We start from the raw sequence: 15,240 nt of genomic DNA, 5'->3' as shown, positions 1-15,240 counted from the left end.
TACAATTGACCTTGCTCCCAAACTTCAGACTCTCCACTACTTGCTGTTAAGGTAAGAGGAAATCTTAATTGGGTGCTGAGGACTGAGCTCTAGTTTTTACATTTCTTTTCATTGACTACTTTTTTGCTTGGTTGGATTTCTCTGTGTAACCTTGGCTATCTTGGACTCACTTTGTAGACCAGGCTGGTCTCCAACTCACAGAGATTGGCCTGCCTCTGCCTCCCCCAGTGCTGGGATTACAGGCTAGCGCCACCATGCCCGGCTAAGTTATTACTAAGATGTTAAATTTCAGTTACTATTTTCTATTTTGCCTTCAACAGATCTTCCTATGAAGAAAGGACTTCTGAGCTACAATACAGTATCCCTACAAACAGGTAAGACTGTCAAGTATTTTGCTATCACAAAGACTTTGGGGGTTTGTTTGTGGTGGTGTTACTGCTGCTGTTTACATATCTGGGTATTGAACCCAGAGCCTTGCACATGATAAGCAAGCTATATCCCTTGAGCTATAGCCCAAAGCACGAAGAAAATTCATTCTTCCTACTCATATTTGTGTTAGAATACTATTGACTAGGAGTTTTATCCATATATGATCAAGATTTTTATATAATAGCCTATCTCCCTTCAACACAGAAAAAAAATCTCTTTTATCTACTTCCTTTCCTTCAGGGTTTAAGCATACAGATAACAGATAACAAGTGGTCTATTCTACACACTTAAGGGTGTGCCACCACACCCTTAATACCAGGGCTAGAGAAGCAGAAGCAAGTGGATCTCTGTGAGTTAGAGGCCAGCCTTGTCTACAAAGTGAGTCCAGGATAGCCAAGGCTACACAGAGAAACCCTGTCTCAAAAAGCAGGAAAGAAAGAAAGAAAGAAAGAAAGAAAGAAAGAAAGAAAGAAAGAAAGAAAATGAATATCCAAACAACTACTCAAAATAACATTTTTACTTTATACTCAATAATTCACTTTTTTCCCTTTACCCTCTTCAGGCCCCAGGATTTGAACTCAGGGCCTAGACAATGTCTATCCTATCCTTCTTTTTAGTTTTTATTTTGAGACAAAACCTCACTAAGTCACCTATCCTGGCCTTGAACTCACTCTGTATTCCAAACTGTTCTCAAATCAAAGATTCTATTGCCTCAGCTTCCTCAGTACCTGAATTAACACCAGCCTGAACCACCAAGTCCAGCTTGATAATTCATTTTCATTAATTTATTAAAAACATCTACTACAAACACAAACCTAGGAAAATAGCACAAAGAATTATCAATAAACATCAAATATGGTGATCACTTGTAACCTCAACGCTTGAAGGTCATCCTGGGCTAAAAGACAGCTCAAAAGACATACTGGATTACATGAGATTCTGTCAAACATATTTTTTAAAAATTAGGCTATAATTTTATATCTTGATATTTATATAAGAGAATACAGAAAAGAAACTGTTGAAAGCTAATTTAAGTTGGGAAGGTAGGTGTGGTTCCAAATGCCCATAGCTCCATCTATGACAGGGAAGCAGGTCCAAGAATTGGAGTGCATCCTGGACAACACATGGAGATCCTGTCTCAGCAAACAAATAAGCAACAGGAAAAGGATGCAGAGAAACTGACCAACAGAGCTAGTTTCACATGTAAACCACTCAGCTGGCAATCAATCTCACTGGGTTAAAGAAAATCTACTGCAGAACTTCTGGAGATTTCTATTTGGCACGAATAGTGGCATATAGTGAGAGCAACACCCAGGAAGGACAGGTAAGGAAAATCACTTGGCCTGCTTGAGCTACCCTGTAAATTCCAGGCCTCCTGGGCAAGACAGCCTGTCACAAACAAAATAAAAACCCAAATAAAATTGTCTTTACAATGCAGGCCATGGTGGTACATGCCTTTGATCCCAACATTCCCAGAGGCAGAGGCAGGCAGTTCTTCATGAGTTTGAGGTCAGCCTGGTCTACAAAGTCCTGGACAGCCAAGGGCTATACAGAGAAACTCTGTCTCAAAAAACAAACAAAACAAAACAAAAAACAAAAAGCAAGAACAAATTAAAACAGACCCCCCCCCAAAAAAAAAATGTCTTGGGAATATAGTTAAGAGCACTGGCTGTTCTTTCAGGGGTCAATTCCCAGCACCCACATCATGGCTCACAACCATCTCTAACTGTAGCCTCAAGGGATTAAATAACCTCTTCTGGTGTGCAGACAGATGTACATGCAGACAAAATATCCATATACATAAAATAATTTTTTAAGGCTTAAAATTACTTCTCTTGCTCGATCTCGGAACTGGCTGGAAAAGAATACATTTATCCCATTTCTTAAACTAAACACCAGTTTCTTCCTTAGTAATCTCATTATTCCCCCATTCATATCCATGTAGCCTAGCTCCTCTCCCTTGTCTTCATTTTGTTGCTCAGGCCCTCTTCTAGCGCTTATCTTTTCTGAGGTTTATACTTTTGTTGACTAAGGAAAGGCCCCTAAGGCCCCACTAAAGCTGGATGAGAGACATCAGCACACAGACTATTTCGTACAAACTGCTGCTTTCTTTTCACTTCTCTGCTTTCAGAAGTTAAATAATCACTACTTTTCACAAGTATCCAAGGGCAAGACCATGCATGACAGTCTGCTCAAAATTTCTGATAGCATTTTTTGACAATTCATTGTAAAACTCCTGGACCAAGTACTACAGTAATGCGATATTAAGTTAACTCATGCCAGTATTCCATGTTGACATTCTCGATAAATTTTACATTAAATTCTTTAAACTAAAACTAGATATGGTGGTGCACACCTCTAATCCCAGCACCCAGGAGACAGAGGCAGGCAGATGTCTGTGAGTTTGAGGCCAGCCTGGTCTAAAGAGCAAGTCCCAGAACAGCCAGGGCTACACAGAGAACATCTTTAAAAAAAAAAAAAAAAAAGTTCTGTACCAAATTAGCAACTGATGGGAAACACAAAAAATGTCAGTTTGACTAAAAGGATAGTGCTTCCACTGTACACTATGCATTAACTGCTTGATGCTAGCTCAGATAAAATACCTTCTCTATCCTAAAACTGACTCTGAACAGATGGACATGGTACAGTGGGGAAAATGGCACCAGGGGAGGTCGTGACTTACTCAGATTCATAATAAGGCTGTGACTGAGCTGAAAGAGAATCCTAATTCTCTGCTGCTCTCACTGAGGCGTTCCTCCTTAGCAACTCTTCCTCCAGTTGTCCTTTCCTCAAAAAGCAGCCACAACAGCAGGCAAGGTCAATAAAGAAAGTAACTAAAATAAAAGAAAAATTTGGCTGCTTCTCCCTATGACTGACTCAACATTTATTAATGTGTGGTGCCCTCAAAACTGCAAACTGTTCCTTCGCCATGTCCAAGTCCGCCTGACTCAATCAGCAGGCCACTATCAATGCCTAACTCACGACACAAAGCAGAGCTCAAGTGGTTCAGAGGAATAAAAAAGGATGATCTCATAATGTCTCTTTATGATCTCTAAGTCTCATTATTGCATATGTTATTCCAGAAATCTGAGGAAGTGTCAGGCTCGTGCTGAGAGTCAACCCTCTAAACTAGAAAAACTAAGCACTTTCTCACTTACATCTTGAAACTGGCTGAGGAGATAAAAGCAGCCTTGGCTTATTTCCATTCCCTTCCCCCGAAATGTCAAGGTCTCTTTGCAGATTTGCTTATTTGTAAGCAGGGTCTCATGTAGCCCAGGCTGCATTAACGTGCTGGTTTTTTAACTCCAGATCCTTCTGCCTTGTCTCCCAAGCAATAGGATTACAGGCTTGCCCGAAAGCACTCAGCTTATTTGTTTTATTGTCTTTTGAAACAGGGTCTAATTCTGTAGCCCAAGCTGCCCTTAAAATCATGACAATACTCCTGACTCAGCAGGAGTATTATCTTCTTTTTCTTTTCTTTTCTTTTCTTTTCTTTCTTTCTTTCCTTTCTTTCTTATTTATTTTTATGGATTTTTGAGACAGGGCATTCTAGAATTCAAATAGACCAAGTTAGCCTCAAACTGAGATATACCTACCTACCCAATTAAAGGCGTGGGCAGTTTTTATTTTGGGGGGCTACCTCCCGGCCTGTCTCAGCTTCTATTCTTAAATACTGGATTATAAGGTATAAGCCACAACTCCAAGCCTTGAGGTCTCTTAATTTTTAGGATGTAAACACAGGACAGAAATTCAAGAAATATCTTTAGGCTCAATAGAATTTTACTAATGACAAACTTTAGTTAGGTGTTTCTAAAGGTACTAATAAAAAGAATTTCGTTGTTTTCTAAACAGGGTTTCTTTGTGTAGCCCTGGCTGTCCTAGAACTCAATTTGTAGACCAGGCCAGCTTTGAATTCAGAGATCTGCCTGCCTCTGCCGCCCAAGTGCTGAGACTGAAGGTGTGAGTCACCACAGCCTTATTTTTTAATGAGTTTTTTAAAACTTATTTAACTTTATTTTATGTCTATTAGTGTGATGGTGTCAGATCCCTTGGAATTGGCATTACAGACAGTTTTGAGCTGCCATGTGTATACTGGGAATTGAACCTGGGTCCTTTGGAAGAGCAGGCAGTGCTCTTAACCACTGAGCCATCTCTCCAGCCCCTTTTAATGAGTTTTATTTATTCATTTATTTTCAGTGTATGGATGTCTGCATGTATGTCTGGGCACCACTTGTGTACCTGGTGCCCAGGGAGGCCGAAAGGGGGTCGCAGAATCCCCTTGGACTGGAGAGTTACAAACCACTGTAAGCAGCCATGTGGGTACTGGGAAAGAAGCCTTCATCCTCTGGGAGAGCAGCAATACCCTTAACTGCTGAGCAATCTCTCCAGCCCTCAAAATAAAAACTTCTATAAACCAGCTTCTATAAATATGACTAGGGCAACTTAAAACCCAATTTTAACTGAGTTAGTGTCTACGTTTATCTAATTTGTTATGGCATTTTAGGCAAAGACACAAAACAACTATTCAACAAAGAAATGCTATTTGGAATGATGGGTTTAATTACTTCTGAAAAAGCCAAACTTGATTGGAAATAATTTTATGTCCCTGAGACCACCTGTTAGGCTAAAACTCTGTGCATCCCATCACTCTTTACTCCTTAAATGTAGCCAGAAGCTGGTCCACACCTCTGATACACAAGAAGCATCAGATTAAAAGCATCAAATATCAGACTAGTCAAAGTTGCCAAACACAAGCACAGCAAAGGAAAAGCACCATACAAAGTTGAAGAAACAGGTCCTAAGGGCTTACCCATACCCTCAAAATATGTCACCCACACTGTGCTTCAATCTAAATATCACAGGAAACCACCAATCCTGACTTAGCTCACTTTCTCTATTACTTACATCCTCCCTCTAGAATTTCTTCACAGCTCTCATCATTTCTCCAAGGCCTTTCCTCTCCCACAGGGTGATACAGCACTTGGCCTCCACATTTTACTGCCTCACCACTTAAGGCCTAAGTTTTGTTTTGCTTCTCTTATCGGTTATTAATCTTATCCCCATTTACCTGTACCTGCATTCTTTTCATCACTTTGTCCTTACTACAAATAACTGTGCCCCTCTCCTTCAAAGCAGAGCATGTATCTCCTTTCAGCTATTTGTAATTCTAGCTCACAGTCAATACTGTCTTTCTCTCCCAGGAACTGTCACGGTAGCCCTAGGTCTGAGTCCTTCTTAAATAAGGCCTCTTCCAGAGTTTACGAACATTAGTTTGGCCAACTGGGATTCCACCCTTAGCCCTTAGGCAAAGACTATCTTTCCAGCTGAATGAAACACAACTACTTGCCTTCCCTAGCCTGGGCTTTCCCTCCTTCACCGTTAAACCTATCAGTACCCAGCCCTGCCCAGTTTCCCCCTGTCCCCAGTGTCTACCTTACCATTTTCCTAAGCTCCCCACTATTTCCCACTCCTGAACGCACCCCCTCTCCCAGGCCTTACCCGTAACCCTGACACCGTAAGGCCCCTGCCCGCAGCGTCCACAGGCGTCTCTCCACTCGGGTTCCTCCGCTCTTCAGTAACTGTCCCCACGCCCCTTTCCCTTTAGGGCCCCGCGCGCCGCCAGGAGCCCCCACCTCGAATGAGCTCCCGCTGTCACTTGGCCTCTCTTCCACAAGATGGCGGAGCTGCTGCCCCCACCCCAGGGTCCCCTCTGCACCCTCCCGCACCCTCCTCCGAGCTCCGGTCCAGTCCCTCCCTCGGCCCCGACACCGGCCTTGGCCCGGAGTCCCATTGCCCCCTCCTGCGGTGAGCGTGTGACCCAGGCCTGAGCTCAGCGACACGCCAACGCCGCCGCCTCCACCATTCCCCGGCCCGCACCATCTCCTCACCATAAACTTGAGCGCTTTCTCTTGCAGCACCGCCTCTGCCGGGTCCATAATCGCCCGGGCTACTGGGTCTGCTCTCCGCCGGGGCCGCCCCTTTCGTGCCAGGCCGCAGCCAACGCAGCGCCCGGATCCCGCCTCCTCTTCCTTCCCCCGCCCTCTCTTACCTCCTGGCACTGGCGGCACCCCCTCCCCGCCCCCCCGAGGCGGACCGCAGCTCTACGCGTGCGCGCTCCGCTGCCTCACGGGACTTGTAGTTCTGAAGCGTCGTGTGGCAAGTAGCAAGGCCAAGCAGTGAACAGCAACTCCCACGAGTCACTGCGTAGAGTCGCGACTGTGTGCAAGCCAAATGTAGAGCACTCGCGAGCCAGGAGGGGAAATCGGCTGACGGGAATTGTAGTTTACAGCAAAGCCAGAGTGTCGCCGTGGTTACCGAACGACGCCAGTGGCTGCTTGCTTGGCATTTGATACCAAGATGGCGACTAGCGCTTCATCTGTATTCCAAATACTGGGAAAACTGAGAGAACTCAGGGTCCTTGGGCCTCCCTAACTGTGATTTTTGGGAAACTGGACCCTTCTAAAGTTCTTTCATCAAGCATTTGAGGAGGACCTGAGACCTAGACACTCTGATCCAAATGTGCTAAACATCAAGGCAAGGTTTCAAAGTCTGCCTAAGCTATTGCCTCTCATTTCTGAAGAGCCTTTTCTCCCCCAGAGCAAGTCAGGGGCAGGTAGAACCCGATCCAGGAAATCTTGAATTTAGCGCTCAAGAAGTATGGGCTGTATTACTAACTCTGAGGTCTAAGTCAAAGAAATACAATGGCCTTCAAGCAAGTGAAGCCTGTAAGTAGTTCCTTTGGCCTTGAAAAAGAAAAATGGACCAGGTGTTATGGGACATGCCTTTAGTCCCAGCACTCAAGAGGTAGAGGCGGATAGATACAGGTGAGTTCTAGGCCAGCCTGGTCTTCAGAGCTAATTCCAGAAGAGCCAAGGCTACACAGACAAACCCTATCTTGTAAAGAAAAGGAAAAAAAAAGTTTAATTATAACAAAGAATGAGGACAAATACTATGAAAATGCTAAAAAAAAAAAAAAAAAAAAAATGAAGAGAGGGAGGGAGAGGCAGGCAGATCTCTGTGAGTTCGGGCCAGCCTGTTCTAAAAGAAAAAAAAAAAAAAAAGTGAACAGTCATCAGTGGACTGGAATAAACCTGCCCTTACAACTCATGATTCTTATATTTCTAGTATGTTGATCCTAGTTGTCTCTGTGCCTGTAGAACTCAACATAATAACTAATGTGTAAGAAGCATGCAGCCAATAAAAAGTTATTCTTGAATTTTAAAAATTAAAAGGTTATATAGAAGTGTAAAATGAAGAGTTAAAACATCTTTGTTAAGAAATTTTCCATAGCTGGGCATGGTGACACCTTTGATGCAGCACTCAGGAGGCAAGAGGCAGAGGCAGGCAAGATCACTGTGAGATCAAGGCCAGCCTGGTCTACAAAGCAAGTCCAGGACAGGCAAAGCTACACAGAGAAAGTCAAATAAAAAGAAAACCAAATAAAAAGAAAAAAGGAAAGAAAAGAAAATTCCCTGAGGCACTGGAGAGATGACGCAATGGCTCAGAGCTTAAGAGCACTTGCTGCTCTTCCAGAGGATATGAGTTCAGTTCCCAGCCCCAAAGTCAAGGAGCTTACAATTACATGTAACTGCCATCCCACAGGACCTGACACCCTGTTCTGGCTTCTGTAGGCCCCAGGATTCATGTACATATGTCCACACACAGAGACACTTTTTTTTTAAATTTAATAAATAAATAATAATAAATATTTGTATTTATAAAAAAAATAATAAATTTTCTTTACAAGATAGGGTTTCTCTGTGTTATGACCAGATCACCTTGCAACCCACCTTTGTCTTAAAAGGTTCTTATAGCAGATTGAAATGGCAGAATGAACATTGCAAGACAAAGGTATAGTACATAAATTCAGGTTTATTGCCAGCAGTTCTCAGGCCTCATGCAGGGGGAGGGAGAGAGAATGAAGTTTGCACAGATAGAAAAAGAGAACAGAGAAAGATGGGGAAGAGGGTATCAAAATGTCCAGGTATCAAAATGTTTCTCTGAGAGAAAGCCCAGCCTCTGGGCTAGGAATTCAAGGTGTGTGTGGGGGGGGTTGCCAGTCATGCCCTGCAGCAGATCGGAGGGATTTGTGAAACCAAACAATAACAAGGTGTGGTGGCACACACCTTTAATCCCAGGACTCCGGAGGCAGAGGCAGGTGGATCTGCTGTGAGTTCCAGGCCAGCCTGGTCTACAGATCAAGTACCAGTTCGGGCAAGGCTGTTAATACCTGTTGTTATATGAGCACTTTTTTTAAATTAAATTTATATTTTTTATAGTACAGTTTATTTACTTTGTATCCCAGCTGTAGCCCCCTCCCTCATTCCCTCCCAATCCTCCCTGCCTCTCTCTAAGTCCCTCTTCCCCTCCCATTTGACCCTAGCTTATCAGGTCTCTTCAGGACTGGCTTGCAATGTCTTCCTCTATGGCCTAGCAAGGCTGCTCCTCCCTCAGGGGCAGGGGGAGGTCAAAGAGCCAGCCACTGAGTTCATGTCAGAGACAGTCTCTGTTCCCCTTACTAGGGTACTCACTTGGATACTGAGCTGCCATGGGCTACATCAGAGCTGGGGTTCTAGGTTATATCCATACATGGTCCTTGGTTGGAGAAACAGTCTCAGAAAAGACTCCTGTGCCCAGATATAGTAGGTCCTTGTGGAGTCCTCTCCAGGTCATATTAACTACCCCTTCTTTCATATGATTCCCTGCACTCTGCCCAAGGTTTGGTTATAAGTCTCAGCATCTGCTTTGATAATACACTGCTAGGTAGAGTCTTTCAGAAGCCCTCTGTGGTAGGGTCCTGTCCTGTTACTTGTTTTCTCCTACTTCCTATGTCCATCCCATTTGTCTTTCTAAGTGAAGATTGATCATCTTACGCTGGGTCCTCTTTCTTGTTTATCTTCTTTAGGTGTACAGATTTTAGTATGTTTATCCTATCTTATAGGTCTAGTATCCACTTGTAAGAGTATATACCATGTGTATCTTTCTGCTTCTGGGATACCTCACTCAGGATGATCTTTTCTAGATCCCACCATTCAGCTGAAAATTTCATGATTTCCTTGTTTTTAATGGCTGAGTAGTATTCCATTGTGTAATATGACCACTTTTGTTATGTTCTGTATCTGTAACTCTGCCTGTTTGCCTACTAAACCCCCTATTTGGCAAACCAACTCCCTACCCCTGAGCTATAAAAACCTAATCTCCCCCACATCTAGCGCTGACGTTTTGAACCCCACCTTAGGGGAAGGCAGCATGAATATATGAATGAAAGAGCTTGCTTTAATTAATTTGGCCATGATGATTTGGGCAGTCTTTCTCCTCTTTGAGATTAACACTTTCTTTCTTTTTTAAAATTAATTAATTTTTTAATAAATTACAGTTTATTCACTTTGTATCCCAGTTGTAGCCCCCTCCTTTATCCCCTCCCAATCCCACCCTCTCTCCCTCATCTCCTCCCATGCCCCTCCCCAAGTCCTCTGATAGGAGAGGAGGACCTCCCCTTCCCTCTAACCCTAGGCTATCACTTTCTTTCTTTTTGAGGCAGAGTCTTGCTATTCATCCCCATCCTGACTGAATGGGAAATCTTCCTGCCTCTGCCACGTAAAAGCTGTAATCACAGGTGTTAAAACACAAAGCCCAGGCTAAAGACTTGCCTTGATGTCCTATCCAATCAGTTTAGGAAATTCTTTGGATTGTAGGTAAGAGACCTGAGGAGAGTAATCCTTAGTATGTGTCAGTCCCAAAATTCACTCCCTCCAAGTGGAGAAAAGAGCAAGAGACCTATTTTTAGCTCATTCTTTTACTAGCTAAGGGGTTGTAATTAACCAAACTTCTCTGATTCTTCCTTCCTTCCTTCCCTTCCTTCCTTCCTTTCCTTCCTTCCCTTCCTTCCCTCCCTCCCTCCCTCCCTCCCTCCCTCCTTTCTTCCTTCCTTTCTTTCTTTCTTTCTTTCTTTCTTTCTTTCTTTCTTTCTTTCTTTCTCCCTTGGAATATGAAAGTTCATTATCGTGTTTCCATTGTCAAAATAAAAATATGGAATGCTTCACGAATTTGCGTGTCATCCTTATGCAAAGGCCATGCTAATCTCTGTATTGTTCCAATTTTAGTAAATGTGCAGCCAAAACAAGCACTCTTTCAAGACAGGGTTTCTCTGTGTAGTGTAGCCCCGGCTGTCCTGGAACTCGCTCTTCTGTAGATCAGGCTGGCCTTGAATTCAAAGATTTACCTGCCTCTGTCTCCCAAGTGCTGGGATGAAGGCATGCACCACTCCCACCCAGCTCAGATCCTCTTTCAAAATGTTTACTCATTTTTTTTTTAGACAAAAAATCTCATGTAGCCCAAGATGGCCTCTGTAATGCAGTGAAACCATCAAACTACCTCAAGTAGAAAGAAAAACTATTTCGGAATCAAATTGCCAAGGCTGAGGGAAGAGGTGGATGGTGGAGAGCAGAAAAACATGAGGATTTAGATAACAGTCAGCAGGGTAAGGGTCTTTGAGCTGAAAGAAGCTGTTAGGCTTGACCTGGAACTGGATGCCCTGGAGTAGTTAAGGGAGTCTTTTCTAGCAAATATTGTAAAACAGTTTGTTTAGGGTGAGGAATTCAAATATTTTACCCTACCCACCCATAAAACTTTTATGCAAATATTTTAATCCACTCCCCAGCCAGTAAAACCTTTACACAAAATCCACCCCTGTATTCCAGGAATTTGATAGCCTGGAGTAGTTACCCTCTGTTTGTTTGTTTCTCCTTGGAATAAACCTTTCCCATTCTTGCATTTTCTTTTCAGATTAAGACTGTGAGATTGGACCCAAGCCTATGGGGAAAAAGACACAATTGCCTTCTGTGTTAGTTAAAACAAAACAAAAGAAACAAAACAAAGCAAAAAACTTCCTGTCTCTATTTCTCTATTTCTCACTCTTCCATTTCTACCCTCTTGATCAAGAGTAATTGTACTTTTTTTTTCCTAACCCCAAACTTACTTATTTCTAACATAGCCAAAATGACCATGGCTTTTGTTGTTGTTGTTGTTGTTGTTGTTTTTCCACACTCGGTTTCTCTGTGGTGTAGCCTTGGCTGTCCTATCCCGGCTCGAAAGGCATCCACCATGCCCAGCTTGACCTTGGCTCCTTACTCTCCCTCCTGAGTATTAGGATAACGAGCAGTGGACCACCCTGCCTGGTATTGGCCTCTATCATCTGAAAAACAAAAATCTCTGGAAATTCTAAAATGTATACACCTGAAAGCTGAGAATGTCTGAGGGCCTGGATTTGATCTTCAGCACTGCCATACACAAACGGAAATATACCATTCATATAATTTTAAAAATAAATCATAAAAAAGTGCTCTGGGGGTTGGGGAGGGTAACTGGGGCCAGCATCAGGTGTGGGGAGAGAGTGGGGAAGGGAGGGACACTAGAGAGGCAAGGGGCCAGCCTGGTCTACATAGTGAGTTCCAGGGCAGCCAGGGCTACGTAGTGACATAAGGAAAGAAAGAAATACTTAGACCCTCCTCTATCAGAAAATGAGCTTCTACCATGAGAACCCTAGATCCTGCTGGACATTCTGTAGTCCTCTAACTTCCTGCTGGAGACTCCAGTACTCCTTGATTTCAGTATTTAGATGTCACCAGTCCACCAAATGTCTCTCTCCATTACACCCCAATTGCTTTTCTTGCGTGGGTCCCACATTCACCCCATCCTAAGTTACAGGTGCTCACTTGTTTCACATTCATCCTAGGTTACAGGTGTCTACTTGTCTCTCGCACTCACTTTTTCTCTATCTGTGTGTGTGTGTGTGTGTGTCTGACTGTGTTTATGTTTTGTGAGTTGTTTTTTTGTGGTTTTTTTTTTTTTTTTCATTTTAAAAATTACTTTAAAGCCAGGTGGTGGTGGCACACTCCTTTGATGCCAGCCCTCAGGAGTCAGAGGCAGGCAGATCTCTAAGTTTGAGGCCAGCCTGGTCTACAAAGCAAGTTCCAGGACAGTCAGGGCTACACAGAGAAACCCCGTTTCAAAAAACCAAAGTAACACTCTTTCTCCCCGGCAAGATGGCGGAGTATGACCTAACTACTTGCATCCTGCACTTTCTGGATCGGCACCTGGTCTTTCCGCTCCTTGAGTTTCTCTCTGTGAAAAAGATATAAAATGGAAAAAGAATTATTACAAGGAAAATTGGATCTTCTTAGTGATACCAATATGGTAGACTTTGCTATGGATGTCCTCATAAACCTTTATTCTGATGATATCCCTCATGCTTTGAGAGAGAAAAGAACCACAGTTGTTGCCCAGCTGAAGCAGCTCCAGGCAGAAACAGAACCAATTGTGAAGATGTTTGAAGATCCAGAAACTATAAGACAGATGCAGTCGACCAGGGATGGTCGGATGCTGTTTGACTACCTGGCAGACAAGCATGGGTTTAGGCAAGAGTGTGTAGATACACTCTATAGATACGCAAACTTCCAATATGAGTGTGGAAATTACTCAGGAGCTGCAGAGTATCTTTACTTCTTTAGCGTTTTGGTTCCAGCCACAGATAGAAATGCTTTAAGTTCACTCTGAGGGAAACTGGCCTCTGAAATCTTAATGCAGAGTTGGGATGCAGCCATGGAAGACCTGACTCGACTCGGCTAAAAGAGACCACAGACAATCATTCTGTGAGTTCTCCGCTCCAGTCTCTTCAGCAGCGAGCATGGCTCATCCATTGGTCTCTGTTTGTTTTTTCAACCAGCCAAAAGGCCTAAGTGATAGGGTCTAAGTGATAATATTATTGATCTCTTCCTTTACCAACCACAGTACCTTAATGCAATCCAGACAATGTGTCCACATATTCTCCGCTATTTGACCACTGCTGTTATAACAAAGATGTGCGAAAACGCCGGCAGGTCCTGAAAGATCTAGTGAAAGTTATCCAGCAGGAGTCTTATACATATAAAGACCCAATTACAGAATTTGTTGAATGCTTATATGTTAATTTTGATTTCGATGGGGCTCAGAAAAAGCTGAGGGAGTGTGAATCAGTGCTTGTGAATGACTTCTTCTTGGTGGCGTGTCTTGAGGACTTCCTTGAGAATGCCCGACTCCTCATATGTGAGACTTTTTGTCATATCCACCAGTGTATCAGCTTTAATATGTTAGCAGATAAACTGAATATGACTCCAGAAGAAGCTGAAAGATGGATTGTGAATTTGATTAGAAATGCAAGGTTGGATGCCAAGACTGATTCTAAACTAGGTCATGTGGTAATGGGTAACAAGGCAGTCTCACCCTATCAGCAAGTGATTGAAAAGACTAAAAGTTGGCCATGAATATCAAAAAGAAACTTAATCAGAACAGTAGATCAGAGGCTCCCAACTGGTCAACCCAAGATTCTGGCTTTTATTAAAGGATTATAAAGAAAACAAGTAAAAGGAATCCATGAAAGTCACAGTAACCTTTATGTATAAAGGATGACATACATTTTTAGAAGCAATTTACATGTTTGCTATTAACTTTGGAAAATTTGAATAAAGTTGGCTGTTATAAAAAAAAACAAAATGACAATAATAATAATTTAATTACTTTAATTATTTTGTGGGGTGGACATACCTGGCACGGTGTGACAGCCAGAGGACAACTTGAAGGAGTTAATTCACTCCTACCACTTGGGTTCCAAGAACCAAACTCAGCTCATTAAGCTTCCTGGAAAGCTTTTTTTTCCCCACCTCTGAGCGATTTTATCAGCCGCTTTTTGTACTTTCCTTGCTTTTGTTGTTTGAGACAGGGTTTCTCTGTGTGGCCCTGGCTGTCCTGGACTCACTCTGTTCTAGGCTGGCCACCACCACCCACATGTATTTATTTTTTAATGTACCTGTGTGTATACCCTCAGAACCAGAAGAAGATGTGGTGTGGAGCACACACCTCTAATCCCAGCACTCAGAGAGACAGAGGCAGGTGGATCTCTCTGAGTTTGAAGCCAGCCTGGTCTACATAGTAAGTTCCAGGACAGCCAGGGCTACATAGAAAGACCCTGTCTCAAAACAGAACAAAAGACTGTTTAGTCATTGGTAATCATGTTGCTGTTTTATTATGACAACCTTAGCACTTAATAACTTAGCACTTTTATTCTTGAGACAGGATCTCACTCTGTAGGCCAGACTAAAATGGAATTTTCTGTAAAATCCAGGCAAGGCCTCAACTCAAAGCAATCCTCTGTGTCCAGCTTCCCAACTGCTGAGCTGACAGGAACAAGCCTTCACCCTCTGCAGTAACTCAGCTTTAGGTAGGTATGAAAGATTGGGGTGGTCAGTGGGCAAAGGTGGCACACACCTTTCATCTCAGCGCTCAGAAGGCAGAGGCAGGTGGAGCTTTGTGAGTTCAAGACTTGTCTGGTCTACAGAGTGAGTTCCAGGACAGCCAAGCCTACACATAGACCGCTGTCTGGGAAAAAAAAATAATAAAATAAAATAAAATTGGGTACTCGGTGCAAGCAGTACAGGCCCCGGAAGCAGTGTGTATTGTGGGCTGTATTCCTGCAATAACCAGGGAAATTGCCCAATGGAGATGAACAAGTCTCTAGACCTTGAGGGAAGGGGGAAGTGGAAGGGAGGGACCAGAGAAGGCATATCTAAGAGGGAAGGAGTGGACCATGCACCAGAGAAGGGGACTACAGACAACAGCATAACAGCCACCTCCTCACCCCCCACATTCTGGCTTTCTTCAGACAGCACTGATGAGGAACTGGTATATAGGAAAACACTGTACTGATGATGTCAACCAAAGATTCTAGATTAAAGGTTTGCAAAATGGTAAGCAGGAACAGGAACAGCTTCGTGCAAG

At 43.2% G+C, this 15,240-nt stretch overlaps 1 protein-coding gene, 1 non-coding gene and 1 pseudogene across 11 annotated transcripts in view; 1 reads left to right on the top strand and 2 right to left on the bottom strand.

Annotated features, from left to right (window-relative positions):
- Btrc (beta-transducin repeat containing E3 ubiquitin protein ligase) overlaps positions 1–6,487 on the bottom strand; it is a 166,238-nt gene extending 159,751 nt beyond the window's left edge. For 5 of the 10 annotated variants that reach the window (XM_021649880.2, XM_060390476.1, XM_021649834.2 and 2 more), the window contains exon 1: positions 6,318–6,486. In XM_021649880.2, the coding sequence (XP_021505555.1) occupies positions 6,318–6,365 (48 nt within the window). In that variant the 5' untranslated portion in view covers positions 6,366–6,486. Of the gene's footprint in view, positions 1–5,928; positions 6,110–6,317 lie in introns of those variants that run through there. The other 5 variants (XM_021649848.2, XM_021649863.2, XM_021649838.2 and 2 more) reach the window with 3 other exon arrangements.
- A 3,965-nt stretch (positions 6,488–10,452) lies between these two features.
- On the bottom strand, positions 10,453–10,556 carry LOC132652081 (U6 spliceosomal RNA). Its single transcript, XR_009589572.1, has one exon. It is a non-coding gene; the product is annotated as a U6 spliceosomal RNA (small nuclear RNA).
- A 1,917-nt stretch (positions 10,557–12,473) lies between these two features.
- LOC110556762 (eukaryotic translation initiation factor 3 subunit E-like) lies at positions 12,474–13,890 on the top strand (annotated as a pseudogene).
- Positions 13,891–15,240: the final 1,350 nt, after the last annotated feature.

Source organism: Meriones unguiculatus, chromosome 1 (genome assembly GCF_030254825.1).
Source record: "Meriones unguiculatus strain TT.TT164.6M chromosome 1, Bangor_MerUng_6.1, whole genome shotgun sequence".
NCBI lineage: Eukaryota > Metazoa > Chordata > Mammalia > Rodentia > Muridae > Meriones > Meriones unguiculatus.
The sequence above is the reverse complement of the archived record's forward strand: the minus strand, read 5'-3'. Positions and strand labels throughout refer to the sequence as shown.